This window comes from Choloepus didactylus, chromosome 6, assembly GCF_015220235.1.
Source record: "Choloepus didactylus isolate mChoDid1 chromosome 6, mChoDid1.pri, whole genome shotgun sequence".
NCBI lineage: Eukaryota > Metazoa > Chordata > Mammalia > Pilosa > Megalonychidae > Choloepus > Choloepus didactylus.
Window position 1 is genome coordinate 5,187,818 of NC_051312.1, and position 17,539 is coordinate 5,205,356.

Below are 17,539 nucleotides of genomic sequence, written 5' to 3' on the forward strand. Positions count from 1 at the left end.
CCAGAAGAGAATTTCTAGGCGCCCCCACCGTGTCTGCCCATCATCCTGGGCCTGTGCACCTTTCTAAGGCCAAGCCCAGCTCCTGGGTACTACACCATCTCCTTTGGCTTACTCAAGGATCCCCTGCCATCAATTTTCCCCTCTTTCAGAATAACCAATATTCCCCTTTGGAAGGATCATCCCCATCAACTTAAGGACACTTTCTCCCATCTCCCATCTTAAAAAAAACAGAAGCCACAAAACTTTTACCCTGCATCTCCTTCCCATCACCACTCCATTTCTGCCCTCGATCAGAGTCAAGCTCCCCCAGCGGCTGCCTGTGTCTGGTCTCCACCTCCTTTCTTCCTGCTCTCTTGACCTCACTGTGGGCAGGCTGTGCCTCCTCTCCAGCAGATCCCCTGTGGATGTCTCTGAGGAACACGTCACTGCTCCACTAACCCTCCCTGTCCTTCCTCCTGTCAAGTCCAACAGCAGGACCAGGCACAGCTGCTCTTCTCTCTCCTGGGAGGCATCCTGTCACTTGGCCAGGCCTCACCCTCCCCTGGCTTCCCTCCATCCTCTACTGCTCACTCCTCGGTCCAACCTCCATCCCAGGGCCTCACCTCTATCCACTCGGTGACCGCTTCTGGTCTCATGACTTTCAAGTACTGTGTGTGTGTTCTCAACTCCCAAATTTTTACCTTTAGCCTAGGCTTCTCTTGGGTTCCAGACTATAACCTGCAGCCGTCCACCTGACACCTCACTCGGACATCTGACAGGCATGTCAACTTCAGCATGGCCAAAGGTGAACTCCCAGGCTTCCCCCAAACCTGCAGCTTCCCCATTTCAGCTTCTCTGGCCTAAACCTGGGACTCCTCCTCCACTCCTCCTTTCAGACTCTGTCCAACCCAACAGGAAGTCTTGCTGGCTCTACTTCACAATGCAGCTGGAGCCCACTCGCGTTGCACCATCTCGCCGGCCACCACCTCAGTCCATCATCTCTGGCCTGGATGACTGCGATGGCCTCTGGAGTGGGATCCCAGCTCCCCTCCCCATGGGTCTGTTCTGAACACAGCAATGATGACTTCAGAATGCAAACTGGATCATGTAACGTCTCTGGGTAAAACATCCCTCAGAGCCAAAGCCTGGTCCTGTGTAAATGCCTCGCTGCCTGCCTTGCCAGCCTTGCTCTTGGGCCCAGCGACCAGGCCGCCGCAAACCCTGGCCCTTCCTCAAACGTGCCAGCATGTGCCTGCCTTGGGCCTTTCCACTTGCTGGCCCTGCTGCCCAGTCACTCTCCCCAGCTGCCCAAATGGCTCCTTCTCTTTCTTTGTCCTGGTCTTTCCCCAATACTACTGTCTCTCCCCGCAACACTACTAGGGCACACCTGGCTCCCTCCCTGCCCACTCCCGTCTGCAACTTCATGCACAGGTTCTTCAGCACTCCACCCTTGAGGGGTGGAGGTAACTCTCTCCCCTTGAACACCAGCAGGACTTAGGATCTCACTTCTAAAGAACAGAATAAAGTGGAAGGGAAGGTGTCTGACTCCCTTGCTCTCGCTCAGGACGTGAACACTGGTGGAAGCTGGTGCCCACACTGGAGACCCTTGAGCAGCCCTCCGGCGAGGGCTGACGGCCACGGGGGTAAATACAGCAGCAGACCCTCCATCAGGCAGAAGCCTCCAGACGACTGCAGCCTCACGTGACCCTGCGCCAGAACCACCTGGCCAAGCTGCTTCTGAACTCGGAGGAACCGTCAATGATTACATTGGGTTGCCTAAAGCCACTAAGCTTTCTAGTACTTTGTTACATGGCAAGAGAGAAATACCACACACACTACACTCTACCTGATCTGTTTGCTGCTTCTTCCTCTCCACTAGAACGTGCACTCCGGCGGGAGACGGTGGGGGCAGGAATTTTGTCTGTTCTATTCACTGCTGTATCCCTAAGTGTAGACTGGCATCTGGCCCAAATTACTTCAGTGAATATGGTTGCTCAAAATATTCAAAAGTAAATAAAAAATATATGCTGTTCAACAGTTGAAAGTATGGTGTTTCAACTTTCAACTGTGAATTAAAAGATGATGAATGCATGTGTAATTTATATTTAGTTATACTTCAAAATCTTCCTAATTAGCACTATGGTTAAAAGAAGGTTATATTTTCACAATTTCTGTTTGTTGTATTTTTTTGTTTTAAAAAGCATGCCCCAAAAGTAAACTCTTGGCTGGAAAAAGAAAAGCAGGGGGAGGGGAAGAAAGGAAGAGGACCTATCAACATCTGAATTATTCCAGGGGAGTCTCCCAACCAGAGCAGAAACAGGAAACCTGGACATGAGCACAGGGCTGAAGCGTGGTGCTTGCCTTGGAAGGCTCATCCCGCAGAGCTGCCGACCGGCCCTTCTGGGTGCGCCGCATCACAGAGCCGGTGCTGTAGGAATCGGGGTGACTGTCCACCATGGGGAACCGGAAATCGGGGACGCTACCCAAGTGGGACCGGCTGGAACGGGAAGACAAAAGAACAGTCACTATTAGAAGAAACGTAAACTAACTTTGCTGGTAGAGCCAGAACTGGTCAACTTAGAAAATGAGTCATTTCATACAGAAAAAGCTCTCCAAGGAGGACATGTCTCCAGCTCACTCCAACATACTGCCTACCCCTGACAACACCGTGTCTTCCAGCCCTCCAGGTGAAAACGTGGATCTCCAGAAAAACTAATGCAGAATGCTCCAGGCCTAAAGGTAAGGTGCAGAACTCCACGGTCCATCTCAGGATCCCCTTCTGGGTCAAGGTGCTCGGCCCTGCATTTCCTCCCTACCTTTCCAGGACTGTCCAGGAAACACCTGCACATCACTTCTGGCCTTCAACTGTTCTGCTCCTTTCCCACCTTATGCCAGGATCCATGGTGTGAGACCAACCACTGCCCAATCCTCCCCTCGGTAACGCTAAGGCACCCTGGGGGAACCGGCTGCAGAAGCCTTTAGAACCACAGCTTGGGAGTTTACCAGAGCTCGATTTGGCAGCTGGTTTGGTGTTGCTAAATCAAAAGCACAGACCTCTGTACAATCAGATGAACACGAAGGCAACGCTCTTGGCTGAAGAAGGCCTGAGAAACAGTGGTTTGGGCCCTGAGCAACTGAGAGAGAGAAGCTCAAGTAGGCTATGAGCTTGTTCATGCCAGAAGAGGCCCTGGAGAGGAGCCAGCGGCAAAGTAGAGAGCTGACCGGCCTGAGCCATGGGCATACTCTTTTGTCACTTCAATCCTGTTCTGTATCATTTTTGTTTAATCTAATAACTCCTTGTTCTCTGGGAAAGAAGAGTGGTTGTCTTCATTTCAGAAATCCTCAAAAGGCAAAGATCTAAGAAGATGGAAATCACTGATGTGATTAAACTAAGTTAAATGGGGACCCTCACCACTCTCCACCATCTGTATATCACACCAAGCCAACTCACCCACTTCTGGTTCAACTAGGATGCACATACCCCAACATTTTTTAAAGAAATGCCTTCTTGAAGTTTTAAGTAAGATATATTACTTGTTTGTAAGAGATCAAAGTTCAGAATTTCTCTTGGACCACACGTATCTCTCTTTCTACATCCCTGACTCCATCATTACTAATGATATTGTTCATTCTTTCTCAGCACCATTTTTAGCTTTGCTGATTTGGGGTCATGAGACGTTTCAGAATTGGAAGAAAGCTAGACAAACACAAAAGCTGGTGGGTAATTCTGGATGATGCATGGGTATCGTGAAGTCCACAAATACTTCCTAATGTTGAACCCACCCAGAGGCTACCCTGTAGCCAGCCATTTCACAACATTCTTTTTTGCATGCCCTTGGTCTTCCCCAATCTATCTGCAAAAGCCCCATCTATCATCTTACTCCTTTTCTGCTCCTCAATCTGGGTTATCTTTTTTTCCTGGAGAAGATCACAAACCAAGATGTCTGGTTTCACTCACCAACAGGCTGAACTTGCCAGACTGTTAGTGATCTTCTCCTGCCTCCTGGATAGAGACCTACTCTGCCCTGCTGCAACTTGTCTTTCCCCACCCCGTCCGTAGTGGGCTCCTCCACTGAGCCCCTCTCCCACCAACAACCTCTCTCCTATGCTGTTTGACACGAAATTTCTAGATTTGCTTCCTCGAAACAAACCCCTTTCCTCTTGACCCAGCCTCACCTGCCCACTGTCTCAGGGAGGAAAATATTACACTTCTTCAGGCCGACACAGCCAGGTATGCCCTGAGTGCCATCCCCTCCTGCATCCTCTGCACTGCTTGAGCCAACGGTCCCTAGCTCATGTCTTCTGTCACTCTTACACCTCTGCCTGGCAAACAGGCAAACCTTCTCCATCTTAAAACTGTGTTCCCCTCAGCTTGACCCCTCTGGCAAGTTCCTGCATCATTTCTCTTTTCCTTCATTTACTAAAACTCTCCTAAGAGCAACATGCACTGCATCCACTTCACCTCCACCTCCTTATTCACACAACACTGTCAAAACACACATCTTAACCTCATTCCATGAGCACTGGGCCTGCCTCTAGCATACCAATGACACTAGCCTTTCACCACTGAGGATTTTCATCAGCAAATCAAGTGATTTTTCTGTCCTTATCTTCCTCAACTCTTCCTTCTCTGTAAGCACATAACCTCTCCTCACTGAAATTCTACCTTCCAGTGGTTTCAGAGACAGTGACACTGCCTGGTTCTCCCTCTCTTTAACTCCAACTTCACGGATTTCTTCTCTTCTTGTATTTTAGAAGTAGGTTCAGTAGGGACAGACCAGAGGGTCCTCAGGACATGCTAAATCTGCAAATGCAGAAGTGCTGGTTCGGGCCCTGTGCTTCCTCCTACATCACATTTCAAGCAGAAGTCTGTTCCCATGGTGGCACTCATTAACCATTCGACAACTCTCGCTCAAGTTGAACTCTCGAGTGGTGACCATTTTCTACAAAGCTATTTAACAAAGTGCTTTTGCTCTTGTTGTTGCCACTGTGTTTAAACGGCTCAAGGAGAATCACGGCTTCTTCCACAATGACAAGCAGGAATGAGAGGGGTGCTGGGGTTCAGCTGCTGGGCGATCTGCTAGGCATATCCACAAGCCAGACGTCCACAAGCCACATGTCCAATTCACTCCTATGCCAGCCCATTCAAACTCGTGTCTCAAGAGATCTTAAAAAGGCTACTGTCATTAATCCACAATCTCTTCACAAATATCAAAAGCTATAAATGTGTGCTACACCATGAATGTCCAGGTGTCCCACCCCTCCAGCCATGCAGTCACTCCCTCGGCAGCCACACCTTGCCAGGGTCTTGGGCTCTGTCCTCCAAGCTGTACGTCATCGGTGAATACTCTTTCAGTCCATCCAATTGATACATTCAATATTTAATGGATCGTTCCCCACCCTCTGAATCTCCACCTCCTCCTTCTAGGTTTTTGAGCTCTGCCTTTGACATAGCTATCACTCTCCTATGTTACTAGGGGCTAATCCATGGAATGACACGCTCCTTTTCCCTTGTGCCTGGTATTAAGCTACACGCCCTTTGTGGATAACCACAGGCTATATCCAGGCACACCAGCCACAGGACCAAGGACAGGCCTCGAACACATACCAGACCTGCTAAAGGTGCTGAAAACCTGTTAAGGGAATTGGTTAGTGCCATACCCATGATGAAGTGAAGCACCTCGCAGCCTCATTTGGTCCAGTTCAGCCCTCAGTCCTTCAATGTTTAGTAGGAGCTGATCCTACAAAACAGCAAACGACATACACTGCAGCCACCTCTTTCAGCTTTTAAAATCATCTGCATCAAAAGTGCTCAAATGTTGAACATAATCATAAATTCAATTAGCTATAATACCAAACATTTAACTTTGAGAAAATTTTTGCAACATTCTTATAACATTATTGTGCTCAAACCACAAAATTAACCTTTAAATCCTGTACGTTAGAAAATTTTTGGAGGATAACAATAACCAATTTTTTTTTAATTAAATTCAGTTTTATTGAAATACATTCACACACCATACAATCATCCATGGTATACAATCCACTGTCCACAGTATGATAACATAGTTTTGCGTTCATCACCACAATCTATCTCTGAACATTTTCCTTACATCAGAAAGAACCAGAACAAGAATAAAAAATAAAAGTGAAAAAAGAACACCCAAATCATCCCCCCATCCCACCCCATTTGTCCTTTAGTTTTTTTATCCCCATTTTTCTACTCATCCATACACTAGATAAAGGGGGTGTGATCCACAAGGTCTTCACAATCACACTGTCACCCCTTGTAATCTACATAACAATAACCAATTTTTAAATTTTGTAGAGGGGTAAAACTTTTGGTGGGGGAGGTGAACAACATTGAGTTTCTCTGCATGGTTTTAACTGTCTTATATCAAACAAGCATTCATTCATGTATCATTTGTATGCCTGATCTCATTTCTCAACACAGAAAAAAAATAAAAAATAAAAAATAAAAAGTCACCCAATAGCCTTGATACTATGCTGGCCACACGTGGCTACTGAGCACTTGCAATGGGCTGGCTCAGACCGAGATGGGCACAGCTGCAAAGCAGACAGTGGGTCTCAAAGACTTAAACAACAAAAAAAGAATGTAAAATACCTCATCAATTTTTGATATTAATTATGTGATAAAATGATGACATTTTGGATACACTGGATTAAAAAGAAATTTAATTTCACCTTGTTTTACTTTTTAAAATATGGCTACAAGAAAACTCAAAATTATATATGTGGCTCATATTTCCCTTGCACAGCACTGTTTGAGATGAAAGGCTTATATTAGTACTTTAATTTTGAATTAACCGAGAAAGGACTCAGAGTTTTCTGAACCATACTTATTGCCACAGACTCAAAATCCATATAAAACACAAATTAACTCAATGAACAAATCTATGAGTATCACAATGTCAGTGGACTATGACAGACATAAAGACAAGTTTAACTTAACTTCTTCCAAACACCTGCAGTAATTACAATTATAACAAACTCAGCTCAACTTAGCTCATGACAGATTTCTAAATGAATCAGAGAAGATGTAAGTACCTTATCATGTTGTGTTTCTTCTAACTGCTTCTTTGCATTTTCAACTTCCCGTAATAGAGAATTCTGAAAAAGACACAGGTAATCCTTTAGTGTGGATTCTGAAACACAGTATGGCTGCATTTCTGCTTTAAAAACAAAAAACAAAACCAAAAAGAGCCACCAAAAGGAATGGCTATACAAGCTTATTAACGAGCACTGCTGTCACACAGAGTGAAATGATGATGAGGCAATAATAATTTTTTTAAATAATTTTTCTTGCCCAATATAAAATTTACTTCTTCACTGATTGAATTTTCCTATTATAAGTATGTCTAGTTCATAAATTATTTTATAATCAGCTAAATTGGTTTATACTAGCATCTAGTATAAACTAGGTTTTGCAATTCATTGGTCACTCAGGAAACCTAAAATTAAGTTTCAAATGTATAATTCAAATCTAAGGTAAAAATATTCCAACTTTAAGGCTGGTCCACTGATCAAGGAGGTAAGCAAGAGTAAGAATTTTGTGTGGTGTTTATTCAGGCATTTAGTAATGGGTTTCGTATTCAATAAAATGTACCATGTGACAAGTAGTAATTACTGACTTCCCTCTAAGGAGCAAGACCCCAACCCCAAGTGCCAACCTCAGGAGCTTCTGAGTCTCACTGCTAGGGGTACGATTCTAAAATAGTCCTTCACTCTGGTTACAGTTAAAGTATTTCTAGGATGAGAGCACTAAGAATCCAGGCTCAGACTTATCCCAAACCAAATGAAAGAAACAGAAGTGGATGGTAGAGTGGTTATATCTGCAAATATCTGTTTTTAGTTGATTAAATCCTTTCTATTACAACACACTCCTATAGTGTTATTTATAAAGGAGGTGGAAATTAATTTCCAGTGTAAGAGCAATGAAGGGTGGGAGCAGGGGTAAAATTAAGGTTCTAATGCAGGGGGTGGCAAAATGGGGTCTGCTGGGCAAATGTGGCCAGCTACCTGTTTCTGTAAATAAAGCTTTCCTGGAAAACAGCCATGCCCATGTGTTTATGTTTTATCTGTGGCTGCTTCCATGCTACAAGGGCATAACTGAAGAGAGCCTAAAATATTTACTCTCTGGCCTCTTACAGAAAGTTTGTGGATTCCCATTCTAGAGAACAAGAAATGATAAACAATTACCCTTAAACACAACTGGAGCAAAGACATGGCAAATGATAAGCTAATTCCATGATTAAGTTTGTTTTTCCACTTTGAAGAACAATCCCTGCTTTCTGTAATGGTTGTTCACCATAATTATGCGTTATCCCCAAAAGCAGAACACGCATGTGTTTCTGTCAAGGATGGGAAACCCTCAGTGATGTTCACCCTCTCCTACCTTATCTTCTAGAGCAGCCATTCTCTCTTTAAGATGAAGTTGAAGCCTCTCATTAGATTCTGAAAGAAGTTTATCCACAGTGTCTGATAAACGTTTATTGTGTTCTTCATTCATTTTTTCTCTCTGCCTTGCCTAAAATAGGAGAATCAAAAAGTTATGAGCTTCAGGTGAGAGTATGATCATTATGAGTTGCAAACATGCCATCCACCATTCCCTGAGTCCTTCTTTCCCACGGCTGTCTTGTGGCCTTTAGCAGGAAGAGCACAACTGAGTCCCATCTGCAGGGAAATGCAGGAATGAGTCTTCCAGAGATCCCTTACTAGAAGACCCTCCGGGGGCCCGAGGCATGCCACCAGCCATTAACTGTTAAGTGCATTTACATGCAGAAAGCTGCACCCTTTCAAGGGGATCAGCTTATTTCACACCGGTAGAATTTCCCCTTGTGTAAATAAAATATTAGGTCTGGAATCAGGGGGAAAAGTTACTGTACAAACAGAAGATTAAAAAAGTTGTGTTTTACAAAAATCAGTGGTAATGAGACTTTCATGTCTTTTATAATGAAAATTTTTAAAAAATCACACATAATTACCTCAAGTAATTTAAAAATATAGTAACAGTTGATAAGGCTGTGTTTGATGGAACCACAGTCAATTTCATGGTTTAAAACGTCTTTGGGCCAGTATCTGAGCTGACTCAAGCGGCTCCTGGAATGGAGTGGGGATGGGTCCCAGGAGCACAGCCTCTGGCTCGGCACCCCCACATCCCCTCAGCCTGCAGGGCACAGCTAAGATGCGCACGGGGGTCAGGCTGCCTCAGGAGGCATACTGCTTCCATGTGGCCCGGCTGTGTGACCTCGGGCAACCAGCGCTACTTTGGTGTGCCAATGTCCTCGTCGGCGCCCACCCCCCACCCCACTCCCGTGGGGTCGCTGTGAGGAGTAAATGTCAAGCACTTGGAACAAAGCCTGGCATCTAGCAGCTGTTAGCCTCTAAAGAGACATGACAGGGGTGTATCATACACCTTCTTTAGAAAACTGTGTTTGATTATGTTTAAGAAAGCAATTTAAAATTTACCTCTGACTGTCTTAATTATAAATATTATCCCTCCTGTAATACCAGACCTTCACAACTCCGTAAATCGGCTCTGAAAGTAATGATGCACATTCCCAAAATAGGTGAAAACGTTGTTCTTTGCCTACAGGGTGAGTGTATGTGTGCTGGAAGGTGGGGGTGACTGCCCAATGTGTAAGCTCTTTATGGAAGTCACACTCTTTTCCCAGAAGCTGTTGGATTCTCTGCAGTTAATGGCTAAAAGCACAGACTTCTGTTGAAAACAAAATCTGCTGCTCTTGAATTAATGTCCTAAGAAGGCCTAAGGTGCCACTGCAAGGGCTGCGACAAGGTGCTGCAGGCCACCTCCCCCTGCCCACCTGTTGGAGAGAGCCCCACCCCAAAACACCGGGCCTGGGGCCACTGTCCGCTGCATCCCTGCTATCTCCCGGGCGGTCCCTACTGACACGTGCCCCACTCTTTCAGGGGAAGTTCTCGGGATTCAGCTGACGCACACCTCCAATGCCATGCTCTCCAAAAGCTCTTTAGCACAGCTCAGTCACGCTTTTCCTCCTGCTCAGGGAGATCTATCTCTGCGTAAAACTTTGGGTTTGTGGTAACAATGAGATATTTCAGGATAGAGGTCAGGCCGTGACCAGAACTGGGTACTTCTGGCCATATTCTAAGCAAGTGGGCTAGCCGTCTAGGATGACGTGTGACTCTGTGTCGGGGGACCCCCAGGCAGATTGAGCCTGGAGCAGTTCCCCTGACAAGGCAGTCAGATTAGCAAGAAGCCCTCCAGGCCTTGGGGATCCTGTGTACACTGGAGTTATCCCTTTGGCCACCAATTTCTGCTGCTGTCACCAGTACTGACATTATATCTTCCATGCGTGGGATGTGCTTACCAGCAGAGACTGACGGATAATGCCACAAAATAAATGCACATAACAGGACTCGAGATGGAGTGGGGATGGGAGGAAAAGCAAAAAGATGCCCCACTATGCCCTGGGCACTGCCCTGGTTGAAAACATACCCGCTGCAGCTCCTGGTTCTTTTCCTCCAGTTGCGCCTCCATCTGCCGTAGCCTTTCTTCAATGTTGCCGTGTCTCTCTTCGGCCTGTCGGCAGAAGCCACGTAAGTTGAGACGACTAATTACGCTCGCTGACAACATGCTGTATACTACTGCAGCAGGAGCAAGCATCACATGCTCTGCGTGAACTACTTTCCAGCCATACTAAATGGAAAGCACTTACTTATTTCTATCTACATTTCCTACGTGGCTTCATGTGTTAACCGTGAAGCAATCCGTCCTCTCATAATGGTGATTCTGAGGCATGGCTGGTGTTGGTGACTAACTTTGTGAGAAAAATGTGCATTTCACTTCACTCCATGACAAATCTCAATGGATTCAAGTGTTTTCGCCACCCTTAGATTGCTTGTGGTTAGTAAGCATGAAAAGCAGGAAAGCAGCAAGCACAAACAAGGGTCAAGGTACAAATTCTACCTTCCTAAGCTTGGAAGTAAGTTCGAACAGTTTAGCTTCCTTAGCGGCAGAGTTCCCAGAAGACAAAAGGTCAGACTACAAAGCCGACAAGGGACAGGAAAGACGACACAGGGAGGAAAGAAACCAAGACTTTAAAAGCAGATCACAGAGGGAGAGGAAGGTTCTGTTACACCTGTGAACAATAAAGTTACTCTAAGGAAGGGGTCTGGGCAGCGGCGACAACGGCCCAACATCAGCCCTGACCCTCCAGCCCCTTTCCTCGCGCCCCAACCCCTCAACAGGCACTCACTGGGCTCTAGCCAGGCAAAACAAACTGTCTCAGGGGCTCAGACACCTCCTGCCATCCTGCCTTGGGGCCTCTGCTCACGCCGTTCCCTCTGCCTGGCTGCTGCTGACCGCACTGCAGGGCTCACAGAGTCTTAGCAGAAGCCTTCCCAAGCCAAGGAAGAAAGGGCTGTTTGCCCAGGTATGTGCTTCCGGGGCATGCTGTGAGGACCCATTCCATCATTTGGAAATTTTCTGTCTTCTCGCTTGCTTCCCCCAGTGGACTGAGGACAGGGATTGTCTCTTGTATATGCCCAGTCAATGTTTGTTGAACAAATGGATGGATTGATTTACTTAAAATTGTTTATTACAAATTTAATTTGATTTTCTTTAATAGAGGATAGCATTTTCCAATTTCTAAGAAAAACTCTATCCTCATCTTACACAATGCTTCCATCCTACGCTTTGAGTTGCAGACTCAGACAACTCTTAGGTCAAGCGCACTGTGGACAAACAGCACAGATCTGACAATCTGGGGGGAAGTTAATTTAGGAATGACAAAAAAGAGGAAAACATCTGATGCTTAAAAAGCTGTGTATCTCAAAAAAATGTATCTGGGCTATTTCATGGATTTATGTGCACTGACTTAAGAACCATGAGACAAAGGGGAGGGACAAACCACTCAGAACCCAGCCCTTCTAGCCAACCCACCCAAGCTAACCCCCAGGTACCACCTTCGACAGGGCGGCCACCCGCTGGGCCAACTCCGCCTCCACCTCCGGGAGGGTCTCTGCCTTCCGCAGGGTCTGCTGCAGCTTTTGCTCTGCCAATTCCAGGCGTTCCTGTAACTGGCGGTTTTTATCCTCGGTCTACAAAATGAAAGACAGGCACCAAAGTGTCGCAAATCTTCTAGTCATTTATGTTTTCGATAAATTGAGAAAAAATTTAAATTCAGCTTTATACTAAATTAGTAATGATGGGAGCACTACTGTTTCAGTAGCTGCTTTAGTATAAAGCTTTTCTTTCTGTTAGAAGTATACACCAACCTCCTTGGGCTGAATTTCAATGCACAAGCCACCCTTTACTGATGCTTGCTTGTTCTTATCAACAAGTTACAGTAAAAAGGTTCAGTACTAGCCTCTCTTCAAAAATAACCAAACACTTCTTAAGGGTAATAGCACTTACAAGCAGGGCATGTGCTTTTAGGCCAACATACTGCTCTCCCCTTCTTTTAAACATACATCTTCCAAGAGGATGCCTAATTAAATGCTCGTCAAGATACATTTTTTAAATGTACCATTACTCTTTTAAAAAACCTTCCTACTCAAAAAAAAAATCTCCATGAAAATTTAGACTACAGATTTTTTTAAAAGGAAAAAATTTTAAAATCACCTCTAAGTTCAAGATCCTGAGAAAGCAACACTTGTCTACATCCAGTTTTCCTCTTTTTACTGTGTGCATAAATTTCTACATATGCATACATACAATATATTATACTTTAAATCCCTGAAAAAATACATCATATTGTTGGTACTATTTTGTAATCTGCCTTTTAAAATCATCATCAGTGTAATCATCTTACATGTTATTAAATATCACTCCACTATATTACTTTAAGGCTGTTTATTACTTTCTTTATTTTTCTTTATTTTTATTTTTGGTCCAATAATACACTTTATAAAACACCAGATAAACTCACTACACTTGCAAGAAGACTGTTATAGGCTTTCCTGGTTAGCTCTTGATTATCTGACTATCTGACCTTACATAGACATACAAACAGAATGGCTTCCCAAACCACAGGAGATATAAATTCTTACTATAGACTTCATTTCCAAATTTGCCATTTGTCACCCTGTTCCCCAATTATTAACAAGTAGTCTAAGTGCCCTGACATGCTTTGCCACTCAGCATCTAGCCATCCTTTGGTAAAAATGCTAACAAGCAAATAAAACAAGAAACAAAACAAAACAAATAAGAAACAAGGACTGTAGTTCCACATGGTAGTTAAAATCAGATCCTAAATAACCAAAAACTCAGAATTAGAGGCAACCCACCCTTGCTGACCATTATATACAAAGAATATAAAAACTTTATACTTGGACTTGATTTCCAACATGAAGTCACAGGAATCAGGTCTTTAACTTCATTAACAATTAATAAGAGCCAAAGTCTCATAAAAACCATTACCTGTCGATGCATAGAATCTTTATTTGCAATTTCGTTTTCAAGTTTATCGTTGAGGTCGTGCACAGATGTAGCTTCACGCTGTGCGGCGAGGTAGCGTTTTTCAAGAGTGGTGATTCTCTCTTCCATGTCTTCCTTTTGGGCCATGGCCTAAAGTAGGCATTACAAAGCAAAAACAAAGGTTGAGTAATATAGAGCACGTTAATAAATTTAAGTAAAGAAGGGAAAATTTTGACTAAAACCTAAATTTAAACTCAAATATAAACTAATGTCCTCAAAATTAAACTGAAAGAAACGTCAATTTTCTCAAATTTGAGTGAAAATGTATCTACCTCAAATATCATCAATATTCACCTATCTGATCAGCAAGGAATCATCTGTCTTAACAATATATCTGGCCACTCAGTTTACCAAGTTTGTCTTTTTCTACATATTACAAAACAAATGTCCCAATGGTGCAAGGACTCACACAGAGTTATGGAGGCTGCAGCTTATGTCTGCCGCGCCCCACACGGGGCCACACAGGACAGAGTGTGGGTGGCCTCTAAGCGGATACAACAGTGAAAGAGACACCAGGCTCACTTCCTTGGGAAAAAAGCTGGGCAAAATCTCATGCAAGTGCCACAAGATTAAAGAATATTAACAACTGGAAACAGAAGTCAAAATGTAATTTAATTGGAAGCAACCCCATAAAGTCTTAATTCTGTAGCAAAATTATACTACAAAGTATCAAACACTGAAACTAGGACCAGAACTTCTCCGTAGTGCAATTCTGGCCCTACCCTCTAAATTCAGATTTTAAGTCCTTCCTTATTTACAAAATGACTAATGTCAGTGAAGCCTTAATATAAAAATGACAGTTTTCAAAAGCATTTGAAAAATCGCTGCATATTAACTGCCACATAAATCATCTCATACTGTTGTCAAATAATATAACTTAATGGGTTATGTAATAAATGCAAAACGTCTCTGCATGTACAGTGTCTCTTACTCTGAATTCTTAAATAAAATTACTCGCGCTAAACTCCCGAGCTGAAGTAACTCTGGCCCGCGCATGCTTTCCACTGGCTGAGAAGACCTCACCGCACGGGGGCAGGTTCAGGTGTTAGGAGGAGGGGCAGGGGAAGTATCCAGCCCTCATCTGTTCTTAAAGTGAAGATTAGGCGGTTCCTCATAAATCATCAGACAGGCAAGAATGTTTGCAGGAGTGAGTGTATTTCTACATTCATTCTGCATACTCCTACAGCGTTTTACTAACTACCCAAGTATCAGCGAATTCCCACACTCACTGCCCATCAGACCACAGTCCCTGGAGCAGAGTGCCAGGAGTCCCGAAGACCGCCAGTGAGGCCGCCTCAGCCAGTCAACCGACCCTGCACACAGCACCTAAAGAACACCCACCCAACAACTGGCTGCGATGCTTGCCAACTAAGTATGTATCAGAAAGAAATCCAAGCATAATAAGAATAAATGAGAGAGCCTAGACTTATAAAGATGAGAAGACCTCTTAAAAACAAGGAACCCACAAGCTCGGGCTTTAAACAACTTCAGAGCAGCACGGGGGGGGGGGGGTAACCTCCCACCCATCCTGCTGTCACCAGCGAGCCAGCTGGGCCAATGCCGCCCACCCCATTTTAAAGACCTCTAGGAAAGGAGGCATCACCACAGCGGGTGCCCCAGGCAGGTTCACAGCACTGCGCTGCTCTGTTATTTATACAGTAACCCAAAGGCTGAAAGTAATCGGGATGGGGAGGGAGACAAAACGAACGAACGACAATTAGCCAGCGCACCCCAAACAGTCAACATAATGTCAATACTGAAATGTCTTGGAACACTCACTTCGCGGACATCTCTTTGCAGTTTTGTGTTCATTTCCTCAGATTTGATGAGATCTTTTCTAGCGGTGTCAAGATCTTCCTCCAGCTCTGCCACGTGGCTGGAGAGGGCAGCCAGGCGTTCCTTCATTTGGCCTTGCTCTTTGGATTGCTTATCGATGATTTCCTGGAGCTCAATTACTTTAGCAAGGTCTTCCTCGTGGCTTAAAGAGCCATCAGATGATCTCTGATGGGGGGAAAAAATCCTTAAATAGACTTGTTTAGTGAGCTCTGAAATAAAATACTTCAAACAGGTAAAATCAAAACTGGCTCATGCAACCCACTGGCTTACACAATGCTGATGACTACCAAGGCTTCAAGCAGGAGCTTGATCGACAGCTTCTAAACAGTCCCACACACGTACAGTGGCCAAATTAAATTAGAAAAAGAATAAAGAGAAAGCCATACAGACTTGCCTTTCCATTCGTGCTTGGTGTATTCTCTTGTTCATGGTTTATGTCAAGCATCCCATCTGTTAGTGTTTTCTTCTGACTATTCTGTTCTTTGAGAATCATTAGCTAAAAACCAAAAATTTGAATATAACAGTAAAATACCTTATTTAAGAGAAATAAGAAAAGACAGCAAAACTCCTTTTATACAAACACAACTGTACATGCTAAACACAGCACAGGAAAGAAAACATATGGCAATGTTATCCATCCTCAATATACTCAGATTGTTGAAATTTCACTGAATTTACCGTTCTACTGGACAAATGGGTACTCAGAGATTCTGAAATAAAACTCTTGTTTATTAGTTGGTTGAAATGACCCAGACAGGTTGGTCCTCAATCAGAAAGAAAAGTAACACCTGAAATCCACTACTGAAGTCCTCATACACTTTTTAAAATTAAGGTATAAAAACTAAAAACTTCCCCAAGGCAAACCACATGATTTATCAAGCTTACCTCTTTATGTGTGGCACCTAACTCTTCTTCTAACAAACTACACCTTTCAAGTGCTACTCGCAATCGCTCTCTCACCTGAAAATGGAAGGGATTCAGTTTGCACATTTATTCACATATTTATTTATTTTATTTTTATTCTTAATGTGTGCTTATCCTAATAATACAAGGATACCTTTAAGGTCATTCATTGGTATTACTGTCAAGAAAACTTGCTTTAAATTTGAAGTTTGAGAAAAACCTTCCCCCAATTCATTATATTACCCAATTCTTAACAGCAAATCAATTTAAAGATATTTTATGCCACCAGTACTTTTTACCATACAGAGCTTTGTCTTCTTACAAAGAAAATCTGCTAGTTTACAGTTTACAAGAATTCAAGGTGCTTCTAAGATTAAACTGACGTTACACACACACACACAGCCTGCCTGGCACACAGCATGCACACAGATTGGGAAGCTGCTCGACAGCTGAGGGTACCTTTTCATCCAGAGCCTTGTGGTGCTCAAATAATGACTTTAGTGCTTTAAGAACTTCAACTTCACTGGACACGCCTGCTGGAGACTGTGCCTGTCTCTTCACCACTGTCATCCTCAGAGACCGCTCGTGCCTAGAGACAAGGCATTCCAAATGTTCTAGTAACAGCTGAAATAAAAGGCCGAAAAATACAAAGTTTAAAGAGTCCTTTTAATTTTCACATTTGAATTTGAGGCAAATAATTTCTTTGTAATCTCAAGTTAAAACAAATCTGAATCCCTTCAACTCAGACTAAAGTTAGGGAAATTGCCCCAAAATGTATAAACATATCATTAATTCTCATCAGAAATTACGAGAAAGCTATGGTAACAATGAACTGATTGATCACGATCGACTCATAGGAGAAATTATGAGTTTAAAACCAGGAAAGGCGGATGGATGGTCTCTTAGTGTAGAGACAGCAATCTTGATCCCAAAACCAACTCCAGTCAAACTTCCAAACCGCAGGAATCCACCTACTAACCCTGGTGTTGTTTCTCTCTGCTTTAAGTTCTGCAATTTCTTCTTCCCTTTCAAGGAGTTGTTCCCTGCATACATTGAGTTCTTTAGTAAGTGCTGCAAACTCCTAGAAAATAGAGGGGGAGAGGAAAGATCCTTGTGAGAAAGTCTTCCACCCAGCCTCTACGCGTCCACGCAAAGGTGACCCCCAGTCACAGAACAAGGGGCCTCTGTGGTCCCCAGCGAAAGGGAGGGCTCACTGACTTGCAAGTTTAAGGCCACACAGACCACTCAATGATTGAGAACATAACTTACATCACCTGGCTTCTCTCTACCCTCAACTTCAGCATGTGCATGGAAGGGGATGAAGGCATCAGACAGATGGTG

General features: G+C 43.9%; 1 protein-coding gene across 9 annotated transcripts in view; it reads right to left on the bottom strand.

Moving 5' to 3' along the window:
* Positions 1-17,539, bottom strand: part of PPFIA1 (PTPRF interacting protein alpha 1) — a 112,519-nt gene that overhangs the window by 32,784 nt on the left and 62,196 nt on the right. For 6 of the 9 annotated variants that reach the window (XM_037838352.1, XM_037838347.1, XM_037838351.1 and 3 more), the window contains exons 3-15: positions 17,178-17,279; positions 16,658-16,822; positions 16,181-16,255; positions 15,690-15,791; positions 15,239-15,460; positions 13,403-13,549; positions 11,947-12,081; positions 10,949-11,023; positions 10,478-10,561; positions 8,396-8,527; positions 7,048-7,110; positions 5,641-5,720; positions 2,341-2,476 (exon numbers count right to left, since the gene is read on the bottom strand). In XM_037838352.1, the coding sequence (XP_037694280.1) occupies positions 2,341-2,476; positions 5,641-5,720; positions 7,048-7,110; positions 8,396-8,527; positions 10,478-10,561; positions 10,949-11,023; positions 11,947-12,081; positions 13,403-13,549; positions 15,239-15,460; positions 15,690-15,791; positions 16,181-16,255; positions 16,658-16,822; positions 17,178-17,279 (1,518 nt within the window). The remainder of the gene's footprint in view (positions 1-2,340; positions 2,477-5,640; positions 5,721-7,047; positions 7,111-8,395; positions 8,528-10,477; positions 10,562-10,948; positions 11,024-11,946; positions 12,082-13,402; positions 13,550-15,238; positions 15,461-15,689; positions 15,792-16,180; positions 16,256-16,657; positions 16,823-17,177; positions 17,280-17,539) is intronic. The other 3 variants (XM_037838353.1, XM_037838349.1, XM_037838348.1) reach the window with 1 other exon arrangement.